At 41.3% G+C, this 16,438-nt stretch overlaps 1 protein-coding gene across 1 annotated transcript; it reads right to left on the bottom strand.

The window, feature by feature from the left end:
• Positions 1 to 1,174: 1,174 nt before the first annotated feature.
• LOC128697580 (leucine-rich repeat-containing G-protein coupled receptor 4) lies at positions 1,175 to 14,680 on the bottom strand. The gene is made up of 6 exons (XM_053789399.1): positions 14,524 to 14,680; positions 14,008 to 14,160; positions 13,287 to 13,410; positions 9,780 to 9,925; positions 2,297 to 2,533; positions 1,175 to 1,701 (listed from the first exon to the last, which is right to left on the bottom strand). The coding sequence occupies exons 1-6, from the start codon at positions 14,569 to 14,571 to the stop codon at positions 1,459 to 1,461; spliced, it is 951 nt and encodes a 316-aa protein (XP_053645374.1). The 5' UTR covers positions 14,572 to 14,680; the 3' UTR covers positions 1,175 to 1,458.
• Positions 14,681 to 16,438: the final 1,758 nt, after the last annotated feature.

The raw sequence follows: 16,438 nt of genomic DNA, 5'->3' as shown, positions 1-16,438 counted from the left end.
GAGGGTTCGATTCCCCAGCAGAGAATCGAACCCCGGTCTCCTGCGTGACAATATTCACCACTATACTACCGAGTTTGGAAGGTGGAAGCCCATATATTAATTATCATACACCTCTGTGACTCACGAAATCGTAATGACCCCGACCGGGGTTCGATTCTCTGCCGGGGAATCGAACCCCTAGGAATCGGACCCAATATGAACCTCTGCAATCTTTTGACTACCGCCCACAGGATGGGTATGGGGTGCATAATAAATATATTAAACTAACCCCTCGGGCTAGTTTACAATAACAGCACTTCCCCCCCTCCCATTGTCAGGGTTAGCAATAAGGGTAGAATTACCGACAAAATGTTAGTAAATGGACATAGATGCAACTAACGTGACATTTTATTGTGGCAACGTTTGCCACTGTCATATTCGTTGCATCTGTGTCCATTTAGCTAACACTGTCAGGGTTAAGGGAGTCATTGGCGTAGATAGTTTGTGTGATTCTGTATTATTCTTTGTCCTAAGGCTATGCGCCCCAGAACATTGATTTTAGAAATTTATCGAATTTGAGGATTTTACATTAGTTTCTTGGTTGGATATGAGCATACTAACATCAGAAGCTGCTTATCTGTCAGGGTGGCAGGAAAAACTGTTATTTCCTAGCATGATACAGTTCATGCAGTCCAAACATTTTACGCGTGACGTTATTTGAATCCGTCTTGATTCACTTGTCCCATGAATTATGTTTTAGTAATTCACTAGACAACACTTTTGATCAGCAGGTAGCAGCTTCAGTCCTGGCAAAGCTTCGGCCTTTAGGCTCAGGCCTATCTACTATTTCTCAATGAACATGTGGTAACTGCCGTTGATTATTGGGGAAATTGTCGCTTTTCTCACTAGTTTCTCCAATTGTTTTTTTTTCGATAATTTATAATTATAATCATGGGGAGCGCATGTGGGGGAGATGGAAGGTATTCAGATTCAATTCAGGGAACTGAAGCACAGATCAAATTCCCTAGATGAAAAGCCCATCAACAGCATCAAGGAACCTTCTTTGAGGGGTGTTTTTCCTATACCTCATCGATCACAGGATGGATATAGTATAACTACTGCATGTATGTTTGATCTGAATAAAAGAAGGGTATCGCCAGTTCCTGGGACCAAGGAAGAAAAAATACCACCAAGATTCAAATTCAATTTTAGTTTAATACAGAAATAAAATTTAGCGCAATATCAATACCAAGACAATTGAGTCAATGAATGTTTTCCATGAATATGCTCTTAGAGACAAAAGAACAAGGATACATATAATGTTAATCGTAATTTTAAGCTTTTTATCAAAGTCATTAAATACTTTACATTGCAAAAACAGTTCTTGCTTAACACTTTAATGTTTCCAGAGGTCTTGATTTTCTTACAATTTAGCATGTTGCTCAGTACATGACTCAAGCAGAACTTGAGTTTCTCAAATTAACATGGAGGAAGGTTGCCTCTGTGTCGGGTGTATGTGACGCCACAGATCCTGAGCAACGAGGTCAGGTCTATAGGCTCTGAGAGCCCATCAAGTATGACCCAAGACTGTGCTTGGTACAGTAGCTGCAGTGCTTGTTGGTCATCCTCTGCCCACACCCACACATCATTCCCCATCATGATGTGGCTTCTCTCAGGCAGCGGCAGCAACATTGTCGCCCACACGTCATATGCCGGGTTGTCCTGCGTACATACCATTTAAATCACAAGAATTATTATATGCTAAACATACAAAATAATAAAGACATGCGTGCATTTGTGTCTGTATTACATAACTTCTGTTATGAAGGCTGGAAAAAAAAAAACATGTACTGGAGTAAACAGTGGAGTCAGTGTGGTCCTCACCCTTAACTCTTCACCAGTTGGCCAGGATGGCCACCGCAGTATTTCCTGTTTCTTGTCTCAACCAGTTTAATAGTGTTGTTTTTACTCCTTAAAATGATTTTATCGTCATGACAAATCCTAAATATCAGCTACATCTGCCTAAAGTGAATAGAGACAATTGGATCTGGCTGAAGATGTACTCAATACTAATGAAGAGTAATCTTATGATATTCATGCACATGGGTTAAGCCCCTACAGGTAGGACAGCGCCTAGGAAATATGAGATGATCGATGTTGATCCAAGGAAGGGGACACCAGCTTACATTCTTTGGATCAAGAGCCCTTCAAAAGCATCATGGCACTCCCCAATCCCCCCTCTTTCCCCGCCTCTTGAACTGAAGAGAAACAGAGCAACAATGAATTATTATTAATGAGGGTAATAAGAGGAACTTACAACAAAGTGGTAAGTGAGTGGTTGGGTGAGATTTCCAAACATGTATTTAGGAAACTCGAGGAGAGCGTTGCCATTGACGAGGAGTTCCTGTAGGTGCAAGTTGTGAGTGAGGAGTGGCAGGTTGACCAAGGAGTTCCAGTATAAGTGCAGCGTGTGTAAGTTACTCAGTGTTGACACACTCTCAGAAGGAAGCTCACTCAGCTGGTTCAGGTGAAGGTCCAACACTTCCACATTCACCTTAATTAAGCAAATACAATGTAGAATTTCAACAAACATATCCCAAGGGCAATAGCTATAAATCTATACATATATTTTCTATTATTGTTAATAATAATATAATTATAATAATTTTTATTATAGTACTGCTACTACTATCGTAGTAGCAGTATAAGCAAAAGGCGATAAACCCGTATGAGTTATGCATCGCTTGCTGCAATTGCAGACACTGCAAGGCTCCAGGCGGACATCAACCAAATATTTCAGTGGGCTGCAGAAAACAATATGAAGTTCAACGATGAGAAATTTCAATTACTCAGATATGGTAAACACGAGGAAATTAAATCTTCATCAGAGTACAAAACAAATTCTGGCCACAAAATAGAGCGAAACACCAACGTCAAAGACCTGGGAGTGATCATGTCGGAGGATCTCACCTTCAAGGACCATAACATTGTATCAATCGCATCTGCTAGAAAAATGACAGGATGGATAATGAGAACCTCCAGAACTAGGGATGCCAAGCCCATGATGACACTCTTCAGGTCACTTGTTCTATCTAGGCTTGAATATTGCTGCACACTAACAGCACCTTTCAAGGCAGGTGAAATGCTGACGTAGAAAATGTACAGAGAACCTTCATGGCGCGCATAACGGAGATAAAACATGTGTCTAATTTATCAACATGTCGGTTCTCTGAACCATTCATCTACAAATCTGTCAGACACTGCAACTTCTTGGGATCTTAATACTTAGGAATTCTTCGCTTGCCTAATTCTTGGGCACGACCTACTTCCACATTGAACAAATGTGACACGACCTATGACTGCTGCACCTCTCCTGCCATACGGTTTATGAGCTGCTTCTCCGCTGATATGCCGTATTCTATTCAAGATTGATGGACTGAACACATCGACTCAAGGTTGAGGGACTGATTACCTCATTCTTCTCCTGTTCTTCAAGTTTCTCCTACGTATGGACTGATGAAGCCACTGTGTGGCGAAACGTTTCCTCAATAAAGATACCCAAGAGTTGCACATGTGTCTAATTTATCAACATGTCGGTTCTCTGAACCATTCATCTACAAATCTGTCAGACACTGCAACTTCTTGGGATCTTAATACTTAGGAATTCTTCGCTTGCCTAATTCTTGGGCACGACCTACTTCCACATTGAACAAATGTGAAACGACCTATGACTGCTGCACCTCTCCTGCCATACGGTTTATGAGCTGCTTCTCCGCTGATATGCCGTATTCTATTCAAGATTGATGGACTGAACACATCGACTCAAGGTTGAGGGACTGATTACCTCATTCTTCTCCTGTTCTTCAAGTTTCTCCTACGTATGGACTGATGAAGCCACTGTGTGGCGAAACGTTTCCTCAAAGATACCCAAGAGTTGCACATGTGTCTAATTTATCAACATGTCATTTATCGCCTGTTCGAAGTCATTTGGCGTCAGGATAACATCGGATAGGCTTGTGTTAACCAAATTTTGTGGCTCTCTCATAAAAAATTCATTTTGATCTTCGACTCTCAGTCTGGTTAGCGGCTTGCTAAAAACTGAGTCATATTGGGACTTGAGTAGCTCACTCATTTCCTTGCTGTCATCTATGTAGGACCCATCTTGTTTAAGTAGGGGCCCAATACTGGACGTTGTTCTCGACTTTGATTTGGCATAGGAGAAGAAATACTTTGGGTTTCTTTCGATTTCATTTATGGCTTTTAGTTCTTCCCGTGATTCCTGACTCCTATAAGATTCCTTTAGCATAAGTTCGATGCTTGCTATTTCTCTGACCAGTGTCTCCCTACGCATTTCAGATATATTGACCTCTTTTAGCCGCTCTGTTATTCTTTTCCGTCGCCTGTAAAGGGAGCGCCTGTCTCTTTCTATTTTACATCTACTCCTCATTTTTCTTAGAGGAATAAGCCTTGTGCATACATCGAGTGCCACCAAGTTAATCTATTCTAGGCATAAGTTGGGGTCTGTGTTGCTTAGTATATCTTCCCAGCTTATATCGGTTAGGACTTGGTTTACTTAGTTCCACTTTATGTTTTTGTTATTGAAGTTGAATTTGGTGAATGCTCCCTCGTGACTAATCTCATTATGTCGGTCTGGGGCTCCACGCATACGGGTCTGAACCTCAATTATGTTGTGATCTGAGTATATTGTTTTTGATATGGTGACATTTCTTATCAGATCATCATTGTTAGTGAAGATGAGGTCTAGTGTATTCTCCAGTCTAGTAGGCTCTATTATTTGCTGGTTTAAATTGAATTTTGTGCAGAGATTTAAAAGCTCGTGTGAGTGTGAGTTTTCATCAGAGGTGCCTCCTGGTGTTATTACTGCAACAATATTATTTGCTATATTCCTCCATTTTAGGTGCCTTAAGTCGAAATCCCCCAGGAGCAAGATGTTGGGGGTAGGAGCTGGAAGATTTTCCAGACAGTGGTCAATTTTTAACAGCTGTTCCTGGAATTTCTGGGATGTTGCATCCGGAGGCTTGTAGACTACCACAATGACTAGGTTTTGGCTCTCGACCTTTACTGCTAAAACTTCCACTACATCATTTGAGGCATTAAGCAGTTCTGTGCAAACAAGTGACTCTGCAATGTACAGGCCAACCCCCCCACCTTTTGCCTGTTCAGTCACATCTGTATAGGTTGTAACCTGGGATCCATATTTCGTTGTCCAAGTGATCCTTCATGTGGGTCTCAGTGAAAGCCGCGAACATTGCCTTTGCCTCTGCAAGCAGTCCACGGATGAAAGGTATTTTGTTGTTTGTTGCTGGCTTTAGACCCTGTATATTTGCAAAGAAGAATGTCATCGGACTGGTGGTATTGTTGGTACTGGGGGATGATTTTTTTCCGGCATTAGTATCTGTATCTGTTGGTTTGGAGTGGAGGCCATCGACTGTGGTTCCACTCCAGGAATGACTGGATTTGGTGTACGATTTCTGCCATTTCCTGCTAGTTTTTTTTCCTTCCTGGCACTAAAAAACCTCTCCCGCTTGAGTGGCTGTGGTTACCTAGGTTTTCCCATGGCCTGGATGTTTTGTATCTTTTTGTCCCCTTTAGATGGTGTGCCTGGCAATTTAAGTTATAGCACAGTATTTCCTGTACTGAAGAGGTACACATTTCAGGGTGAAAAAGCTTATAGGAAGGGAGTTTGCATTTTCCTGTTGTCATATGGGCACGGCATTTTCTAGGGTGGTCATAGTTGCACGTCCCGTCTGTTTTTCCAGATTTCCCATGTCTGCAGATACCAAGTGCATAGTATGTGCACAGACTTGGTTTCCATTTGCCTTGGGTTTCTGTGACTGTATTCCTGTTGGTGCATGTTTCCCTGTCTTATTCCTATCCTCCCTAGCACCAACAATGGAGCTCCCACCAGTTGTTTTTGGTAATATATCCTCACTATTGCTAGTGGAGTCCTCTTGTTTGCTATTTCCTGTGGTATTTCTAGTTTGCAATATTGGTTTTATCTTATCTTTGACTACACTTGTTTCTCCACTACGGCTCCTGTCCCCTATGAGGTCATTTATATGTATTCCTTCCTGTGTATAATTCCTGACTACCTGGACAAAATCTCCAGCTTCACCATTACTGTCTCCCAGGACAGCACCTCCAGCTTCACCATTACTGTCTCCCAGGACAGCACCTCCAGCTTCACCATTACTGTCTCCCAGGACAGCACCTCCAGCTTCACCATTACTGTCTCCCAGGACAGCACCTCCAGCTTCACCATTACTGTCTCCCAGGACAGCACCTCCAGCTTCACCATTACTGTCTCCCAGGACAGCACCTCCAGCTTCACCATTACTGTCTCCCAGGACCACTATCAGCCCCACATTTACTGACTACCAGGACATCACCTCCAGCCTTACAGTTTCTGACTACATGGCCAGTATCAAGGGCAGTACCATTCAGCCCAGACTTTTTATGTTCCCATCTGTTGTAGAAAGCTTCCAGGTTTTCTATGAAAGCAGCTTTGATGTTGACCTCTTTTAATACCCTTGTGATTTTAGTCCACAGATTTATCTCATTTGGGCATACCCAAAAACACTTCCCTGTTTTAATACTGCTTGTAGCTAGTTCTTGGATATCTGCACAAGGGGCGTGACACCAATTTCCACAAAAATGACAATTTATCCATGTGGAAGCCCGTTTGTTTGATTGACTGCAGACTACACAGAGCTTCATAATGATTTGAATGGTTGATTTACTGTAATTCTACTAGCAACCTCTTGAATACTCTATTAATAACCTCCTTAAATGAAGCTCTAGCTATTTGTATTTCTATTTCTAACTGTACTTGTATATTGGACAGCTTACCGTGTACGTTCCTGATTTATATTTATTGTTTGTGTTTGATAAGGGCGCCTACAACCCCATCCGTTTACAGTCTGCTTTATTGTCCAACGAATCCGTTTGTAACCAGTCAAGGGTTCGGACTATCAAGGGTTCGGACCAGTCGAGGGTTCGGACCAGTCTGATCTGATCAGTGGGTCACTTTTTTAAAACATACTGGTCGGTGATTTGGGCTAACACATGAAGGATCTACTTGAAATTATCTACCCGAGTAATATGTGATTTGATCGATACAAAAGTATAACTTGCGTGTTGAAGAACCGGTGATTTCTGGCAGCTCCTACAATGACGAACGGTCGAGCCTCAACCCTTGTTTATCAATCGCCTCCTCTGTTTTTACTCTGTTTACTATTACTTTTTAAGTTGTTTTTGTTAGGTTGTTATAGATCCATCTACTTACTTTTCCTGTTATTCCCTTATCACGCATTTTGCGTGCTACTGCACCATGATCGCACTCGTCGAAGGCTTTCATTCTGTGTATACTACATCTGCATTATGTTTGTCCTTCAGAATATCCAAGACCATGCCATAGTGGTCCAGTAATTGTGAGAGGCAGCAGCGACCATCCAAGACCATGTCATAGTGGTCCAGTAGTTATGAGAGGCAGCAGAGACCATCCAAGTCCATGCCATAGTGGTCCAGTAGTTGCGAGAGGCAGGAGCGACCATCCAAGACCATGTCATAGTGGTCCAGTAGTTGTGAGAGGCAGGAGCGACCATCCAAGACCATGTCATAGTGGTCCAGTAGTTGTGAGAGGCAGGAGCGACCATCCAAGACCATGTCATAGTGGTCCAGTGGTTGTGAGAGGCAGGAGCGACCATCCAAGACCATGCCATAGTGGTCCAGTAGTTGTGAGAGGCAGGAGCGACCATCCAAGACTATGTCATAGTAGTCCAGTAGTTGTGAGAGGCAGGAGTGACCATCCAAAACCATGTCATAGTGATCCAGTAGTTGTGAGAGGCAGGAGCGACCATTCAAGACCATGTCATAGTGATCCAGTAGTTGTGAGAGGCAGGAGCGACCATCCAAGACCATGTCATAGTGGTTCAGTAGTTGTGAGAAGCAGGAGCGACCATCCAAGACCATGTCATAGTGGTCCAGTAGTTGTGAGAGGCAGGAGCGACCATCCAAGACTATGTCATAGTGGTCCAGTAGTTGTGAGAGGCAGGAGTGACCATCCAAGACCATGTCATAATGGTCCAGTAGTTGTGAGAGGCAGGAGCAACCATCCAAGATCATGTCATAGTGGCCCAGTAGTTGTGATAGGCAGGAGCAACCATCCAAGACCATGTCATAGTGGTCCAGTAGTTGTGAGAGGCAGGAGCGACCATCCAAGACTATGTCATAGTGGTCCAGTAGTTGTGAGAGGCAGGAGTGACCATCCAAGACCATGTCATAATGGTCCAGTAGTTGTGATAGGCAGGAGCAACCATCCAAGATCATGTCATAGTGGTCCAGTAGTTGTGAGAGGCAGGAGTGACCTGCTTTAAACCCACGTTGCCCTGGGTTGTGTAATTGTTAGAAGTGTCCAGGTGGTTGGTGATCTTGCTTCTTAGAACCCTTTTAAAGATTTTTATGATGTGGGAAGGTAATGCCATTTTTGTGGAGTGGGACTATATCCGTTGTTTTTAGCAACGTAACCTTGCTAAAACTATCATAATATAAAATAGAAATCGCTTAACTTCAGTCAACTGTCTTCCTTGGCAAGGGTTGAGACGTCAAATCTTCAAAATAACCTCCAAAATTATCGGTGTTCATGTGTTATGCAGAAGCAATTAATATGCTATTTTAGAAATAATATTGAGTGTAAAATACTGAAACAACTAACGCCATTGTGGACTACCTTATAATAATTACTAGATGAAAATGCAAAGTAAACAAATTTACCACAGAATAAATGTTTTTTTTTTATCACACTGGCCGATTCCCACCAAGGCAGGGTGGCCACCAAGGCAGGGTGGCCCGAAAAAGAAAAACTTTCACCATCATTCACTCCATCACTGTCTTGCCAGAAGGGTGCTTTACACTACAGTTTTTAAACTGCAACATTAACACCCCTCCTTCAGGACTTGAGTCCTGGAGAATAAATGTATGTAGAGATAAAATAACTGGGAAGAAATCACTTTAAAACACACGACTATAAATTTGAACAAAATGCCATAGTGAAAAAAAATAACAGAAACACCTGAATAACTTTTAGAACGTTTCCGCATAACACAGTGGTGGAAGAATGAAATATATTCAACGAGGAGTTAATAAGTGCTACAGCAACCATTGAAAACTGATACATACAAAGTGCCTGGACTCTGAAGGAGAGGCAGGGATGTTGCAGTTTGGAGGAGCATCTGTGCTGTAGTATCAGGGAGCATCTGGTGAGACAGTGATGGAGTGAACGATGGTGGAAGTGTTTCTTCTTTTTTGGGTCACCCTCACATGTGAACTTTTATTAGACTGGGTCTCGTTCAGACACTGAGTTTCATCGAGTCACCCACATGTTTCATATAACTCCATGTATCTTTATCCGAAATGGTCACGCATGATTGTGACTTTCTTTGTATTTAACAATATTTTATATCAAGTAAATCACACATTGTATATGCAAAGAAATACCAAAAATAAATTAATTTAATGGTGTGGATACTTGATACCATCGTGTGGGTACTTCATACCATAGTGTGGGTACCTTATACTATCATGTGGGTAGTTCATACCATCGTGTGGATATCTTATACCATCATATGGGTATTTCATACCATGGTTGGGTATCATATCATTACCAACTCATCTTCAAGGTGTGTGACCACAGGAATGATCAAAGGTGTTTATGTCAATTTTTTTTCATTCTGATGTTTTTTGATAATACAGTTATGTGTAATTATAGTGAATGGACTCACGAGATTTGATATGTTATAGTTAAGTGCATCGTTGAGTTGATTATCACCGAGGTAAAGATGGGTGAGAGTGGTCAGGGTCCACAGGTCAGTAGGCAGCTCACTAAGATAGTTGCTAGATAAGTCCAAAAACTCCAGTGAGCTCAAACCTGAAGGAAATAATGATTCTGAATGTTATGGGAATATAGTTACAATAAGCATCTTTAGGGAACAACTTGCACTGTAAACAGATTTACTGAAGTTGGAAAAAGACAAAATGCAAACACTAAGATATTTTATTGGAAACATATCTGTCCTGAGACCGTGATCACTCCTGAGACCTTGGTCATACCTGAGACCTTGGTCACTCATGAGACCTTGGTCACACATTTGGAGTGACCCAGGTACCAGGACAAACGTATCCAATAAAATGTCCTAATGTTTGCATGTTGTGTCTTTTCCACTACCAGTCAAACTCCTTCAGTGTGACTATATTATAAGTGTATAGTCTAAGGTGAAGTACCTCAGAGACTTAATATAACAGTAATAAATATCTTCTGCTCTTCGAGGGGAAGGAACACTGAAGGAATGAACTCCTTCAGTGTGACTATATTATAAGTGTATAGTCTAAGGTGAAGTATCTCAGAGACTTACTATAACAGTACTAAATATCTTCTGCTCTTCGAGGGTAAGAAACCATCCTCCAAAGATATAATCTTTAATTGAAGACAAAGTGGAAGTCCAGAAGAACATCTTGAAACACAAGAGTCGCCAGCTGGAAGACCTCAATATGAAGAAATACGAGGAGAACATGCTGGTGGTCCTCGGATGTGAAAGAAATTACGTAGGCAGAGAAATCTTTGAAAGCTTCTTGAAGGAAAATATTCTTATTTCCAAAGATCCTGAAGATTTTGTTTTCCAGATGGAATTAATTCAGCTATATGCAAAATACGCAGCCGAGGCAGGACTACGACTTGCTAATTCTATGGACTATGGAAAACACTTAAGCACTTCTGGCATAGGCATCAAGAGAATGAGTGCCAGGTTTAACTTTGAGTATACCTATCAAGGAATGAGATGGATTGATACTTCTGGTAAAACTATTTATGAACGTAGTGTTAAGAGGAAAAAAGCCTCTATTGGATGAAATTTGCCGAAAAAAAACAAAAACTAGTAGACAGCAAAAAGAAGAAGGAACAGGAAAAAACTAAAAGAGAAGAAAAAAGAATGGAGAAGGAAGGTGAGGAAGATTCAAGCAGTGACAAGGAACTGCCACCTTCCACAACTGAACCAGAAGTACAGACTGATGAAGAATCTAACAAGGTCACAAGTCAGGAAACTACTACTGACAATGAGTCTCTTATAAGTAATTACATAAACAACTTTATAGTTTCTACTGGAGCAGCAGCTGAGTCAGAAGAACAGCGAGAACAGGAGACCTTCATTCAGGGGCTTCTCTTCCCTGACAAACCACCAAAAGAACAGCAAGAATTGGAGACCTTCATTGAGGAGCTTCTCTTCCCTGACAAACCACCAAATCCTGTAGAAAAAACCACTCCACCTGTGAACTTTGATACAAAGCCAGAGTCTGTACAGGAAACCCAAGATTATGATTTCGACCTGGATGCTCTCTTTCATTGAATCAATCCTTCTGGACCGCTATCACTCGTAGTAACCAAGCAAGAACTACATCCACTGAAGAAGACCACAAAAAATATATAAGGATATTTTCACAATTGAAAATTTTATTTTTAAAAATTTTTAAGAAGGTATTATTATTTTTTAAATGAAAGGATTGATTTTAGTTGAGGTGATAGTATAATAATTATATAATGGAGTCTGTCTGTGTGAAGAGTCCAGGTTAAGTACTTTAAAAATAATAATGACAGTATTGGTATGGTGAGGCATAGTAGTGATGAGGATAATGATAGGAGGGTAGTGATGAGGATAGTGATGAAGATAGTGATGAGGGTGATGACCAGGATAGTGATGAAGGTAGTGATAAGTGTAATGATGAATATAGTGATGAGGGTAGTGATGAGGATAGTGGTAAGGGTAGTGATGAGGATAGTGATGAAGGTAGTGATAAGGGTAGTGATGAGGATAGTGATGAATATAGTGATGAGGGTAATGAGGATAGTGATGTATGGTGACATGTATGGTAGCGAATGTATGGAGCGAAACACCAACGTCAAAGACCTGGGAGTGATCATGTCGGAGGATCTCACCTTCAAGGACCATAACATTGTATCAATCGCAGCTGCTGGAAAAATGACAGGATGGATAATGAGAACCTTCAAAACTAGGGATGCCAAGCCCATGATGACACTCTTCAGGTCACTTGTTCTATCTAGGCTGGAATATTGCTGCACACTAACACCACCTTTCAAGGCAGGTGAAATTGCTGACCTAGAAAATGTGCAGAGAACCTTCACGGCGCGCATAACGGAGATAAAACACCTCAATTACTGGGAGCGCTTGAAGTTCCTGAACCTGTACTCCCTGGAATACAGGCAGGAGAGATACATGATTATATACACCTGGAAAATCCTAGAGGGACTAGTACCGAACTTGCACACGAAAATCACTCACAACTAAAGCAAAAGACTTGGCAGACGATGCAACATCCCCCCAATGAAAAGCAGGGGTGTCACTAGCACGTTAAGAGACCATACAATAAGTGTCAGGGGCCCGAGACTGTTCAACTGCCTCCCAGCATACATAAGGGGGATTACCAATAGACCCCTGGCAGTCTTCAAGCTGGCACTGGACAAGCACCTAAAGTCGGTACCTGACCAGCCGGGCTGTGGCTCGTACGTTGGTTTGCGTGCAGCCAGCAGTAACAGCCTGGTTGATCAGGCTCTGATCCACCAGGAGGCCTGGTCACAGACTGGGCCGCGGGGGTGTTGACCCCCGGAACTCTCTCCAGGTAAACTCCAGGTCGGTATCACATGCAATTTTTATTAGACCGACAGATGTTGTAATCGCCTAGCTTAGGCCTGGTTACAAGTGCTGCTGGCAATTTGGTATATACTGTACAGACACGATGAATTGAATGTAAATTTTATGACCAGTCTTGTGATCACTTTTTTCTAACACTATGTGCTTGATTGTCCACTTACTGACAAATATAGATAGTACAGTATAATAACCTCTGTGTGTGAGAGAGAGAGAGAGAGAGAGAGTGGTGAGTTATGATGTTAATTCTTCTATCTGTTATGTATATACGTATCTGTCAATGGTTCCAGGAGTCATCACTCCAGCGCCCCGGTAACAGATTAGGCTTCCTAAACTGTAAAGGAAATTTTACATTAAAAAGAACTATCAAGAAACACAGGAAATTAATGTATATACAGAATACAAATAAAAAATTGAAAAATTGCTGTCATCTAAATTGTTTATCAGGCAGAAAGAAAAGACCATATATATCCAGCCAAAGTGCAAATCATTTAACAGGCTTCTGTTTCATAGTCCTAAATCACTGTTTAAATAAACATTCATGTATTATTTCTTCATTGGGATATGACTCACTGTTAAGAGTAGCCGGAGGTATGACGGTAATCTTGTTCTTCTTGAAGGAGAGAGTCTGTAGGTTGGTCACTCCAGCCAGGCTCTGTGATGTCACCTCAGAGATCTCGTTGTAGCCAAGGAAGATCTGTATACACAAACACTCATTCAGGAAAGATCAGTACATACACACACATGCACTCACACAAATAAAATAAAGGGCCGTGTCTATCGACAAGTACCTTTAACTTTACTCAGTTTACTATTACTCTGTATTCTATTTGTTAGGAAGTTATAGACCCTGTAAAGTTTATGACCAGTCTTGTGGTCACCTTTTCCTAATGCTATTGCACCACGATTGCACTTGTCGAAGGCTTTCGCAAAGTCTGTGTATACTACATCTTGTGTTTGTCCTCCAGTGCATCCAAGACCATGTCATAGTGGTTAAGTAGTTATGAGAGGCAGGAGTGACCTGCTCTTAACCCATGTTGCCCTGGGTTGTGCAGTTGATGGTATCTAAGTGGTTGGTGATCTTGCTTCTTAGAATCCTTTCAAGTATATTTTTCAGTCTTGTTGTCTCCTCTATTTGCTGGCTTAAGGTGAATTTGTTGCAGATTTTTAATAGCTCATGTGTGTGTGAATATGCATCTAATTATATAAATTAATTTTAAGTACATAACTCATATACTGTATTACTGGTGAATTATAAAATAACCTTCATACACAAATGCAAAAAAATACTCACCTGAGTAACATCCGGGTGTAGGAGCCAGCAGGCGGTGGGTATGGAAGTGAGGCCATGAGCAACATATTCACAGTCCCAGCGGAACCCATCAGAGCCAGGAAAGAGTGGGTCAGCCTCCAGGTACTGACATGGACACTCCTCCCCCCACACACGCTAACGAATTAAACTTTAATACTACTTTCTTTTTCAGTTTAAACTTCAACAAGACTAAAGATTATTATAGTTCCTACCAGTCTCTACAATTTACTATTATTAAATTTATGGGAAGTACTAAACCCATAGGGGTCATATGCCTGAGGAATGGGAGATAATCAGGTTTGATCCAAGGAAGGGGAGTGTAACCTCAGTTCCTTGGAATAAGAGCCCTTCACCAGCATGAAGGCACCTCCAATAAAAAGAGAGATGGTAAAGGCAGAGGTTTGGAGGAATGACATCAGCAGAGAGGGAAAGACATTAGCAGAGAGGGAAGGACATCAGCAAAGGGGGAAGGACATATACACTCCTGAAGAAGCTTACTTCGTGTGTGAGAGCAGTGATAACAGCCAGAAGCACAAGCCACAACATCTGCACTTCTCACCAACACTGATGTAAGTCAAGACTTACATTCAAACTTCACAAATTTAGACTAACATTCTAGGAAACCTTGAACAAGTGTTGACCTGTCAGCTGCAGTAAATAATTTGTTATCAGTGAGAGAATATAACATATGGTAAGAAATGTACAAGGCTAATTATTTTATCTCTTATCATGTAGCAGTGTGTGGTTCCCAGGTTGAACAGTATTTGGTTCTCACGTGGTAATATGTCGTCCTGGTGTGTTCGTGTGTGGTTCTGTTTTCCATGATACAATGGGGTTCTCATGTGGTGTATTATTATTATAATCATATTATTATTATTATTATAATCAAGGGGAAGCGCTAAACCCATAGGATTATACAGCGCCCGGGGGGGAGGATGTGGAAGGCATTCGGGCTTAATTCGGGGAACTGGAGCACAGATCCAATTCCCTAAATCAAGAGCCCCTCACCAACATCAAGGAACCTTCCATGAGGGGATTATAATTATAACTAAGCATTAAACCCACAAGCATCATACAGCAAGTGCATTATTATACTCTGGGGCAAATAGGTCACTTTGGCTTTATTAGGTTACCCTAGTTAATTTACATCATGTATGATAATTGTACCGACGCGTACCCATGCCTAAATAAACTTACATACTTATTTAGTAACCTGTGGGATCATATAATAATCACATAATCAAGTGCAGCACTAAACCCAAAGAGACACACGAGTGCTGTAGGGGTCATACAGCTCCTGGGGAATGAGGGGCAACCAATTTTAATCAAAGAAACGGGAGGACACCTAATTCCTTGGATCAAGAGCCATTCAGTGGCATCAGGGCACCTTCCCTTGAAGGGAACTGTACTCATGGCTGTTACCCCAGGAGCAAGTTCTCTGGAGCAATAAGACATAAGAGATAAAAACAGGTAATTAAAAAAGCAATTTAGTTTTATAACTTTAATATATATCTGATGTGCAGTTCATTAATAACAATATATTGGATTTAAACCATGTAACACAATAAATATTTTATTTTACACTTAGTTGAAGAGGATCATTGCACAAAGCTACTTTCAGCAACTGAACGTTTTATCACAGAAATCTTATTCTTTGACAAGTTTCACCCAGTACTCTGTATTTCATCACAGAGAACTATCTCTGTGATAAGTTACACCCAGTACTATGTATATCATCACAGAGAACTATCTCTGTGATAAGTGACACCCAGTACTATGTATACCATCACAGAGAACTATCTCTGTGATAAGTGACACCCAGTACTATGTATATCATCACAGAGAACTATCTCTGTGATAAGTGACACCCAGTACTGGCTCTGGTGGCCTGGTGGTTAACGCTCTCGCTTCACACGGCGAGGGCCTGGGTTCGATTCCCAGCCAGAGTAGAAACATTGGGCGTGTTTCTTTCCACCTGTTGTCTATGTTCACCCATCAGTAAAATGGGTACCTGGGTGTTAGTCGACTGGTGTGGGTCGCATCCTGGGACACTGACCTAATTTGCCCGAGATGCTCAGCATAACAAGTGGCTTTCTATGTAGTAGTATGTCATTGTTGTCAGCTAGGACTGTATACCATGTACATGTACTTGTAGTAAATAAAGATTATTATTATTATTATCATCACAGAGAATTATCTCTGTGATAAGTGACACCCAGTACTATGTATATCATCACAGAGAACTATCTCTGTGATAAGTGACACCCAGTACTATGTATATCATCACAGAGAACTATCTCTGTGATAAGTGACACCCAGTACTATGTATATCATCACAGAGAACTATCTCTGTGATAAGTTACACCCAGTACTATGTATATCATCACAGAGAACTATCTCTGTGATAAGTGAC

Source organism: Cherax quadricarinatus, chromosome 44 (assembly GCF_038502225.1).
Source record: "Cherax quadricarinatus isolate ZL_2023a chromosome 44, ASM3850222v1, whole genome shotgun sequence".
NCBI lineage: Eukaryota > Metazoa > Arthropoda > Malacostraca > Decapoda > Parastacidae > Cherax > Cherax quadricarinatus.
This window is presented reverse-complemented; position numbering and strand designations above follow the sequence as displayed.

What these genes read in the sequence shown, in the direction of transcription:
- LOC128697580 (XM_053789399.1), bottom strand. Translation starts at nt 14,571, where the DNA reads ATGTTGTGGCTTGTGCTTCTGGCTGTTATCACTGCTCTCACACACGAA. An exon ending in TACACCCGGATGTTACTCAG is followed by an intron (nt 13,411 to 14,007) that starts GTGAGTATTTTT and finishes TTGTGTATACAG; the next exon opens with ATCTTCCTTGGCTACAACGA. An exon ending in CACTCACTTACCACTTTGTT is followed by an intron (nt 1,702 to 2,296) that starts GTAAGTTCCTCT and finishes GTATGTACGCAG; the next exon opens with GACAACCCGGCATATGACGT.